An 11,581-nucleotide genomic window follows, 5' to 3' on the forward strand; every position below is an offset into this window, starting at 1 on the left:
ATATGTCAGGGTAGGGAAGGATTAGGTGTGAAGATTTGGTTTGGGTGTGGGTAGATGAATGTGACATGACCTCAATAGGTCTAGGGCAAATGGTAAGTTGTGGTTGGAACTGACAGGACTAAGGCATTGGTGGGCTATGGAGGCCACCAGTGGAGGAGAAGAGGGAAGAGATGTCCAGCCCTCCTTGGGTAGAGGGTAAGTTCACCATGACATAGGATTTAGGGGGAGAGAAAAGGAGATCCTGGATGGCCCCCAAACTGGCGAGTGATTACCTGCACCGGGAGCAGATCATGGATTCAAATCTCCATGGCTAGGATGTGTGGGGAGGCCTCGCTGCTTAGCCCTGACACTGCAGCCTTCCTATTCCTGGCAGGAGGCCATCCATGGACTTGGGCATCAGGCCATGTGCCCACATGCCAGGAGCAGCTGCTCCGCCTGACATCAGAATGAGAATCTCATTAGATTAAAAAATAGCATTTAACTTTCCATTTAGCACTATCCACTCCTAACCCTGTGGGGACAAGCAAACACCAGGGGAATGATGAGGTTTCCATGTGACTGGGAGTGAAGTCGCCTTAGACCAGTGACAACCCTAAGAAAGGGGCCTGGAACTGGGCAGGCCTAACTTTGCCACATTGTGTATGAAATCTTATCAGTTCATACAAGTTTATCTGAGCGGAACTGGACCTGAAAATCAGCTTATCCCCTGATGCCCCACAGTGAGGTCCTGGCATCTGGTTTTAGTCTCGCAAATGGGCAGGTATTTTCCATTCCCCCCTCCAGATTTTTCAACAACAAGGCAAAATAAATCTCAGATTTAGAGAAGGGAGGTTTGCTTTGACGTCTGACACCAGAGAGACAATACAGGCACCTTGTAGCACCCTGAAGCAGTAGGGATTAATCCTGCCCGATAGCACCCACTGCTCTTCCAGTCTTGGGGCTCCATGCAGCTCTGCCAATGCCTCTCAATCTTGACCTGGTTATTATAGCCCTGGGGTATGGAACACACACAGAGTGTTGCCAAAGCGCCTCACTCCTGAGCTACAGGCCAGCCTGTTGTTCCAGCCCTCAGGCCTGACACATACACAGCTCTTCTGATGTCCCTCAGTCCTGACCTGCAGCTCCCTGTGCTTTCTATAATTTAGCCTCTTCTACAGAAAGTTGTCTGATATAACCAATTGTGTTATTCCCATTGCAGAATTCCTTGCAGCCTGCAATCATTTGTGACAGATTTGAGGATGAAGAGCTGAACTTGTAAGTTTGGGGAGGTGGACGGCAGAGCGGCGAGCAGGCAGCTGGTGAGGGTGGCCAGTGGAGTGTGAGCAGGTGGCCAGAGGAGTGGTGAGCAGGCGGCTGGCGAGGGCAGCCGATGAGGGTGGCTGGTGCACGGAGCAAGTGCCCAGGCACCATAGCAAGGAAGGTGGCTTTTACTCCCCTTACCACAATGGGCGGTGAATTTACTCAGATGCACCTGTGAATGCTGGGTGTTCACTGACCAAGGACAACAACTGTGAGTGCGGTATGAAGGGGGGCCCATTATAGGAACCTTGGTGTTGGATTGAAGAACCTGAATCAAAAGACACTGCCCAGCGTATTCCAGGGTGGGTATTTTGTTCATGCTTTTATGTTTATGAATCCTGCTTGTGCTGTTTTCCCAAATTAATGCTATGTTACTTTTATTAAAAAATCTCTCTACACTCAGACTCTGTGCTTGCGGGAGGGGAAGTATTGCCTCTTAGAGGTGTTCAGGGGGTGGCGTGTTATTTTCCCAGGTTACTGCGTGGGGGCTCGAGCCGGTTCTATGTTCTATTGTTGAAAAGGAACCCCTAGATATTGAACCCGGTCCTTCTTGCTGCCCACTCCAAATAGCAGAAGGGTAACATTCTGACACTGTGGGCATGGTAGAGAATCCAAAACACCTCAATAAGAGACCTGAGGCAGAAAGGCTTCAAAGTCAGATTTCAGAGCAAATGGCTTGTGTTGGTGGAAAATGGTGTTAAAATAATAAAGCGGCTACTGAAAAGGGCTTTGGAGTCACACTGTCCCATGCTTAGAACAGTTCAGTTACAGGATGGTACCAATGAAACGTGGTGTGTCACCTGCAGACATGTTGTTTAACAGAATAATGAGAACTAGAACACCTGTGATGATAGATGCTGCTGTCCTAGGAACTGGGGATTTGCGGAAGAATAAAAAGCGAAAGAGAAAGCTAAACAGAAAAAGTCAGATGATTTGGGATCCTGGGGACTTCCACCATGTGGAGAACATGATGCACCCCACATCTCTGATGGAAATCAATGGTTACCAACAGTGGTGGTGTCATAGAATCGAACAATCACAGGACTGGAAGGTCATCTAGTCCAGTCCCCTGCACTCACTGCAGGTCTATTATCTAGTCATGTAACTTAAGACTGCCCTGCAGTTGTATGAGGCTGTCACCCCAGATGGACTCATACTGATGAGGGATAGGTGACACCTCTCCAACTTTCAGAAGAGAGGGAGGAGGGTCGCTGGGTCAGACGTTTGGCCCAAGACAGTCTCAGTTAGGTAACAGGTCAAGACAACCAAGCCCCAAAACATGTCATCTCTGGAACAAAATGGACTCACTGCTTTCTGACAACAATAGTGCTGATCTGGCAGGGAAAGCAGCACAGGGCACCTGAGAGATTAACTGAACATTATTAGCAAGGTTCGTTAGTAGGATGGTTATAAGTGTTTGGAGGACCGAGCTATATAAATGTTGTTTTGTTAAATGTTGTTGTTATTACGTTGTGGCTGGATATTGGGATTTTTACCTTTCAGAGCATTCAGCTTCCCAGACACAGGAAGTCTGGGGGAGGGGCGCTGCAGAAGCCTACGCCCTGTGAAGCAGAGGCAGGTGGAACTCAGTGGCTGAGTGAAGAGGGCCAGAGTGTTTCCTGAAGACCACACAGCCCTCCACCCAGACCAAGAGAAGGAACAAACAGAGGCTCTAGAAGCTCTCAGAGCTACCTGGCACCAAACCAGAGCCAGCCAGGAGCATGGCAATTCTTGTGTTCCTAAAACTTGTTCCACGCTGGAGCTTTGTCAGGTTTAAATTCTTGTAATTGAGACATTTTCTGCTGTTTCTGTAGGAGAGCTCATGCATATTCATCAAATATTTAGATCAGGGCATTGAATCACTGGAATAGAATCTCCATGATTTCTAGACCGTCAGCCTGAACAGGGCCACCAGCAGGAGGCGATATGGCACACACAGCATCACCCAGACAGGGAGCTGAAGGGAAGGGGCATCAGGGATAGAACTCTCACAGGGAATTCAGCACTGGGGAAAGGTCCCGGACACAAAACTCCAGTATCCCCAGGTTCCTCAATCTGCTTCAGCCCTTACAGGAAGGGTTACCTTGAAAGGTGGGGAAATGAAGGGGGATTGGTTTCTATGACCTATTTGATCTCTGGCTTATTTACTGAGATAAAGAGGCCCAATTAGTGCCCCTTATGATTAATTTGTCTGGCAATGTGGGCACCTGTCCCACCAGGGTCTGAGACTGAGACCCATCCCCTCTCCCCACTCATCAGACATAGGGACACCAAACATCCATCACTTGACTTGGGCTCAGACTAGACCTAGAGGCCTAGAAGTGGAAGGCTCTGTATGCTAAACCCAATTGGTTCCCCAGCTTGTGGCCAGATTGGACTGAGGCACAATGAGAAGCAAACAGCTCCCTCTTCTGTTCCTGAACTTGTCAGATGGCCAGTCACCTTGGTTGTGATGCTTCTTAAAAGGATCTTTATTTCAAGCCAGGATTTCCACTATACGGGTTCACGGCGGGTTTATGATTATTAGGCCCTGATTAGTGGGTGGGGGAATGTGGCTCATGATGTGTTTGCTTATCAGGAGCCTGGCAGTGCTAAATGGAAAGTAAACGTTGTTGTCTAATCTAATCTTATTGTTATTTCAGGTAGAGCAGCTGCTCCTGGCATATGGCATAGATCCAACTCCTGTGGATATTCTCCTGCCAGGAACAGGATGGCTGCAGTGTCAGGGCTAAGAAGTCAGGCCACCCCACCCATTCAGGCCATTTGGACTTGAACCTATCATCTGTTCCAGGGCCAGGGAATCAGACTCCAGGTTGGGGGCCATCCAGGATCTCCTCCTTTTCTCTTCCCCTAAGATCTAAGGCATGGTGACCTTACCCTCCGTGACATCTGCTTCCTTATTGCCCTTCAACAGTGGCCACCATAGCCCACCAATACCTTAGCCTTGTCATTCCAAAGCACAATTTACGATTTGCCATCAGACACATTGAAGGTAGTCATGTCACACTCATCCACCATTGCGCTATCTACTCACTCCCAAATAAGTAATCACACCCCATCCTTCCCTACCCTCAACTGTCCCTCTAGGAGATGGATGGAGACCACCAACATATTTCACCCAAGCACTGTCAGGCAACAAAAACTTTTGCTATTGAACTGGGTGAGCGAGAACCAGCACCCTAGAGGTGAAAGGCTCCATATCGAATTCCCGAGTCAGACAGTTGCTCAGACTGTGAGCAGGCCCTACATCCTATTTCCCAGTCCACAGACTTTAACTCTCTGTGCTGACCTGGGCTCAGATTCAGACCAAACTACCTAGAGGCGTAAAGCTCCATATCCCAGTTCCTATAAAGAAACCCGTTACTCATTACATGGCTGTACTGTAACTGGTGCTCAAGGTGTGGAAGGCTCCAGTCCCATTGAGGTACCCTCTCTCACAACATGGGGCCAGACTGGAATGAAGAACCAAGTAGAGAATGTCTCAGTATCCCATTGCAATTCTTCTGTGCCTCCTGTCCCATTCTTTAAAGCTACCCCCAGGCATTGCTTTTCAAAGCTTAGACGTCCCTGAACTCTCACACCTTCCCTCTAGATGATGCCCCATTTTCAGGTCACAGCCAAGTGAAGGTGGAAATCTATGGACTTTGAGTGTTCTCCAAAATTTCATTTAAGGACTTTTGGAAGATCTTATCGGGAAGGTTTACATTTCTTATCAGGGCTATTAATGCGATAAGAAAAGCTCTGGGCTGTGTTTTATAAGAAGCAGCACCCAGGCATTTCTCTACATTCACCACTCATCACCACTGGCTTGTGTGTCAGAAAACATCATGAAGTGGCTTCTGCTCCTGAGTTTGGTGGCACTCTCTCAGTGCCAGGTGACAAAGTGAGTATTGGGGGAACACACCACTTTGGGCTGCTGAATTTGGCTTTCTACATAGCAATGTGTGATTATCAAGGGGAGTGTCTGCACCGCTCTCATTCTCTTCTCTACTTTCCATTCATGTATAGGCAGCAGCTGGGAACTACCCCTTAGCTTTGTGTTGTAGCAGAGAAATGAGGAAGGAAGGTCTTGTGGTTAAGGCACTGGAGTGGCGCTTGAGAGATCTGGGTTAATTCCTGGCTCTAATACAGACTCCGTATGTGACCATGGGGAAGTGATGGAGTCTCTCTCTGGGGATCAGTTCTCTGTGATAATATTAGTGTTTATTTTGGATCATATGAACTGGAACCATAAACTCCCTGAACATTAAATCTCACCAAATGAGGGTCAATCCATCCTCATCATCATATCCACTCATTATACTCCACACCCGAACATAGCCACTCTATGAACTTCATACCCTCATATCTCAATGCTTGTACGTTGACCCATCAACCTTTTACCCCCAATTGGGGATATTGCAGATTATGTATTCCTTATGCCACGTGATCTTAAACCAAACTTTGCACCCTCGATAATCTGTGTGTTATTCCCTGATAACCACAAACTTCTATGCTCAAACTCTGTTCACTTTTTTTTTTAACATCATCTTAATAAAATTTTTAAATTTGTATTATCACAGCATCTAGGACCCACAAGTCATGGACCAGAACTCCATTGTGCTAGGCACTGGAACACTGTCCCTTCCCTAAGTAGAAAACAACTTTAGTATGAGATAAGAGACAACAGATGGATACAGACAGACCAATGGGGGAGTACAAGTACATGAGGGACAGTGGTCTCTGCACACCAGCAGCCAAACTTTTATTAGTGTTGGGTTTTTTTATAGGCATCATGACAGAGGAGAGGTTTTAAGGAGGGATTTGAAGGAGGACAGTGAGGTAGCTCTGCAGATGTTTATGGGGAGGACCTCCTAACTGTAGGGGGCAGGTGGGAGGAAGCATGAAGGTTCTTGATTGGAAATTTTCCAAGTGGGCAGTGGAGGTTGGCATCATGGGCCAATGGGAGGTGAGTATCAATAGCTTGATAGCAAATGAGGGATGAGAGGTAGGGTGGGATTGATTGAGTGTGCAGGGCCTTGAAAGTAAAGACAAGTAGCTTATGTCTGATGAGATAGAGAGATGCAAAGAGAGGACTTTAATGGTGTCATGGGATGCTATACTCACTGCTGGATAGTAACTCTTCCTGGCCTCTCTGGGGATTAGTTCTGTGGGGCCAACACCCCTTTCTGCAGTTGCACTCCATCTCTTCGTTGCTTCCTTTTGATCTGCAGACCTTCTGTCACTCCAGGAACTACTGCTGCTGCCTCTTCGTGACTTGGCCCTCTGTCCAGATCACCACTTCCCCTTCTGGGGTATCACAGTCCCTTCTTAGGCTCAGGCAGTCTTCCCATTCCCTGCACAGCTGGTGCCACTACCCCAGTGGCTGTTAAGGGAACCCGGACCTGTCCTCTACTCTGGGTTCCAGCTCAGGGACCCTCTAATCAGCAGCCAAGATCTTTGCTGCCACTTTCCCTAAGGCTTTCCTACCAATCTGGCTTCCTCCCCTCTCTGGGTTGGCCAGCCTCCCAGCTTCCTCCTCCCAGGGAGGCTACCTGCCTCTCTAGTCTCAAAACATGCCTCCCTTCTCCTAGGGAGTGACTGCAGCCTATTTCCCTGCAGCCCCCTTCTGCTGTCTGCTCCCGGGCTTTATGGAAGCCCTGCCTGTTCCAGTACAGGTGAGCTTCTTCTAATTAGGGCTATTCTCTCAGCTTTAATTTCCCCATCTTGCTGCCTAATAGGTTAATTGGCCCCTCTGGCCTACCTTAACCCCTTTAGGGGGAGTGTTGGGAGGACACGCCATCACACATGGTCAAAGTGACACACTAGGAAAATTATCTTTGCAGCAGCATTCTGAATGCACATGAGTAGGGCAAGATGGCATTTGTCAAGGCCCGGGAGAAGAATGTTGCAGCAACTGAGACATGGAATGAGGAGAGCTAGGACAAGAGCTATAGCTGTGTGAAGGAAAGGCTGTGTCTCTGAAAGCTTATGCAAGAAGATTTGGCAAGATTTAGACATAGCCCGGATGTGAGGAGCTAGAGGAAAGTCCATGTTGAAGATGACACCAGGTTATGGCCTGCGTGAGAGGCAGGATGGTGTGGTTGCCGACAGTGATCAAGGAAAGAAATAGCGGGGGAGGGCTTGATGGGAGGAGGAAGATTAGGAGCTCTGTTTTAGTCATTTTGAGGTGGAGCTGACAGTGAGACATCCATGGGGAAATGTCAGGGAGACAGGCCTGTTGGAATTTCTTCCGAGACCCCTTCCCACTTGACTTCCCAAGCACTCAGTTTGACTCCGGATTTCCTCACTCAGGTGTCTTTAGTTGGCATACAGTAAAGCTACGCTGGGCTGATCAGACTCAACTGCAGGGGGTGGATGCAGGGTGCATCACAGATCCAAAGTTACACAAATAACCCTGCTTCCTTTACATACTTTACATCACATTCATTGCATTTACTATATGTTGTATCACACATTTTGGGATTGGCTTGGTTACTTTGTAGGAACCAATCCCTTTACAGCATACTCTATCCACGCCATGTGCGATTTACTCATCTTTATATTCCCAGCTTATCTTGTCCATTGTAACCCTGTCCTTTGTAAATGATTCCCTTGATGTTCCCTGCTTTATATTGGCTAGTTCAGCCATTCTGTCTCTTGGCTTACCACCCACTTACCTGTCCCGGTTAGCACAGACATTCTGTGTTCAGCCTGCCGATCTATTAACCTCCCTAATCCTGTCTCCCAAAAAATGAGGCCTCCCCCATGTTCAATTACTCCCATCAAGCCTGGCCTACAAGGCCAAGATTTCAATTTGGACATGAGGAGACAGGTCTAGTGGAGGGCAGTAGATTTGTGAGTTATCGGTATAGATAGAGTAGTGGAATTTATGTTTGTGGATAAGATTGCACAGAAATAAGGGGTAGAAGGATAACAGACAGGGATGAAGGATCCCCACAGAAAGTTGAAGGGTGGATCCACTGAAGGCATCAAAGAGTGAATACAGATATAGGAGGGAGAACCATGAGAGTAGAGAGACATGGAAGCCAAAGGAGAATGTGATTTCAAGCAGAACAGCATGGTTGACGGAGTCAAGGTGGCGGATCATACTTCCTTTGTCCATTTTGTCTATTTCAACAGTAACCTCTACAGGACAGGGACTGTCTCTTTCTATGTATTAGTACAGCTCCCAGAATGTTGAGCCATCTCTCTTCTAGTACATATAGGCTGGGATTTTCCAAGAGTCCTACAGGAATTATGTGCCCAACTCTCATTGACTTTCAGTGCACTGGGCACCCAACTCTTTTGCACTCCTTTCATAGTCCTAGGTGTACTAAGGGGTCTCAGTGCAATGTAAAAGCTGGATTGCACTTTAGGCTCTGAACACAAGGCTTGTCTATTGTTTATTTCCTATTGATCGGTCTCTCTCTCTCCCCTTGTTGATTAGGGTCTCCCTGAAGAAAGGGAAATCCCTGAGGCAGAACCTTAAGGAACATGGCTTGCTGGAGGATTTCCTGAAGAAACACCCTTACAACCTGGCCTCCAAGTATTTCCCCAGCCTGTCCAATGAGTTTGCCAGTGAGCCCCTCACAAACTACATGGACGTGAGTATGGCAGGAGAGCAGGTCTTGTAGCCTCCCTTTCCTCATCAAAGCTTCCCACTCCTCTGCCAAGAGCTGATCTCTCCCTTCTCCCAAAAGTGCCCCAACCGCACTCCCCCACCCATGTGCTTCCAACCAAGCTCCCATCTTGCTGCTGCCAAGAACCTGTGCTGGGCCACCCAGCCCTGATTGGATGGGATTAAGAAGAGCATTGGGAACAGCACTCCCAGGGTCTGCTGGCTCCCCCCTACTCACCGCCCCCTCTCACACCCTGATATTTATGGGGACTAGGGTTAAATGACTCCGTGCCTCAGATGCCAGTAGGTGCTAGGAGCCATGCTTGGCAAAGTGATGGCAGAGGAACACCAGGTCAGGCTGAACCTGTAGCGAGGGCACCATAGTCCAGACCCTCAGCTGGTGTACATCAGCTTGTGTAGCTATAAGGGTTTATACCGGCTACAGATCTAGCCCTTGGATGGCAATGGTTCCCTCTCTTTACATCATTCTTTGTCCTGCTTTGGCAGATGGAGTATTATGGAACCATATCCATTGGCACCCCAGCCCAGGAGTTCTCCGTCCTCTTTGACACCGGCTCCTCCAACCTGTGGGTGCCCTCCGTGTACTGCTCCAGCACACCCTGCAGTAAGTCACCTGTAACGCCTCTTGTCTTGGCATTCCTGCTGGGCGGGTTGATTGAAATCATAGAGATTTACATTAGCAAGGAGGAACCTTAATTGAAATAATTGATTTTAATCTTGCTTTGCATTTGTACTTTTTAGCTATTTTTCTAAAGGAAGTTGATTCTCACTGGTTTGTTACCACTATAAACATATTGATTTGCAACTAAATATAGCCTTTACATTATATTTGGTACTTTATTTAGCTAATCAGGGGATACACTTAGGGTTGCCAACTGTCTAATCACACAATCCCAAACACCCTTGCTCCGCCACTGCCCCTTCCCAAAGGCCCCTCCCCAGTCCCGTCCCTTCTTCAAGACCCCACCCAACTCACTCCATCCCCCCTCCCTCTGTCGCTCACTCTCCACAACCCTCACTCACTTTCACCAGCTGGGCCAGGGGGTTGGGGTGCAGGCTCTGGGCTGGGGCTGAGGGGTTCAGAGTGTGGGAGGGGGCACTGGGCTGAGCCTGGGGCAGGGGATTGGAGTGCAGTAGGGGGTGAAGGGTGTGAGCTCTGGGAAGGAGTTTGGGTCCAGGAGGGGGCTCTGGGCTAGGGTAGGGGGTTGGGGTACAGGATACAGGCTTTGGGAGGGAGTTTGAGTGAGGGAGGGGGCTCAGGGCTGGGGGTCGGGTGGAGGGGGGGGGGTGGGGTGTGGGGGGGGGGAGGGGGTGGGGGGGGGGGGGGGGGCTCAGGGCTGAGGCAGGGGTTTGGGGTGTAGGGTGCAGGCTTTGTCCGGGAGGCGCTTACCTCGGGTGGCTCCCGGTCGGTGGTACAGCAGGGCTAAGGCAGGCTCCCTGCCTGCCCTGGTCCCACGCCACTCCTGGAAGAGGCCAGCATGGCCCCGGGGCGGGCGGGGGGGGGTTCCGTGCTCTGCCCTTGCCTGCAGGCACCAACCCCACAGCTCCCATTGGCTGGAGTTCCCGGCCAATGGGAGCAGTGGAGTTGGCGCTGGAGGTGGGGGGGAGCGCACAGAGACCCCCTCACCCTCCCACCAGGGGCCGCAGGGTCGTGCTGGCTGCTTCTGGGAGCAGCATAGGGCCAGGGCAGGCAGGGAGCCTGCCTTAGCCCTGCTGCGCCACCAGACTTTTAGTGGACTAAAATCTCCCAGATTGACTTCAGTAGCCTCCGGGAGATAGGGCCTGATTCCGGGAGACTCCCGGCGAAACAGGAGGGTTGGCAACCCTAGATACACTATGTCAATACACATTTATTTACGCAATTATATAGCTTAATATACAATTATTCAGATAAATAATTTGTATGTTGTTTAATTATGTTAGAGAATGGTGAGGGATGCATTTCTTATTTACTATGTAATTACTTTTTGATTTGTGTCAAACTCAATTTGGATGGAAATTGGAATTCACTTTAAAATGCAAAATCCAGCTTTTTAAAAAAATTAGTTAAAACTCCTTTGAATGGGCTGGATACATAAGAAAGAAAAATTTACCAAAACATGTTTTGCATTTAAAAATAACAGATTTATGAAAAAAAGGAAGTGTTATCTGTAGTTAGTGAATTGAACTGATTGTTTCTGATCAGTGTGTCCTTCAAGATTTTAGAACTTGTAGATCTCATCCTCTCGCACCTAGCTTTTACTCAGAGAAAGAGGAAAACAAGCATTCCCGCTTTTCAATTTCCAATTAACTTCTTAAGTTAGAATGAACTAATCCGTGAACTGAACTAGTTAATAAACAGATATAAAGAAAGTATTCACTCTGCACATGCAGAAGAGGCTACTGCTGTCAAAAGCTTGTTTAGCACTTGAAGAAATTCTGTTTCCAAATTATGAGAGCATTGAAATTCCACCAGTTCTGTTGACTTTCTTTAAAGGCAGAAAACATGCGCTGCTTAATAGTAACCTTTGTATGTAATTTAAATTATTTTAGTGAATTTTAGTAAGTTTAGGCCTTAACATATGTTATCCTAATGTAACCCTTCTGCCCATCTAGTTGGCAGCAACAAGGGCCGGGTTCTGTATCTAGGGGTTCCGTTTCAATAACACAATGCAAAACCGG

The 11,581-nt window shown here is 48.3% G+C and overlaps 1 protein-coding gene across 1 annotated transcript in view; it reads left to right on the plus strand.

Moving 5' to 3' along the window:
- Positions 1-5,111: 5,111 nt before the first annotated feature.
- Positions 5,112-11,581, plus strand: part of LOC112104972 (pepsin A-like) — a gene marked incomplete at its 3' end in the record, with an annotated part of 10,763 nt that continues 4,293 nt past the window's right edge. The window contains exons 1-3 of the mRNA XM_026650515.1: positions 5,112-5,182; positions 8,729-8,885; positions 9,407-9,524. Coding sequence (XP_026506300.1) covers positions 5,127-5,182; positions 8,729-8,885; positions 9,407-9,524 — 331 coding nt within the window. The remainder of the gene's footprint in view (positions 5,183-8,728; positions 8,886-9,406; positions 9,525-11,581) is intronic.

This window comes from Terrapene carolina, unplaced genomic scaffold (assembly GCF_002925995.2).
Source record: "Terrapene carolina triunguis isolate 2854851 unplaced genomic scaffold, T_m_triunguis-2.0 Scaffold90, whole genome shotgun sequence".
Lineage (NCBI taxonomy): Eukaryota > Metazoa > Chordata > Testudines > Emydidae > Terrapene > Terrapene triunguis.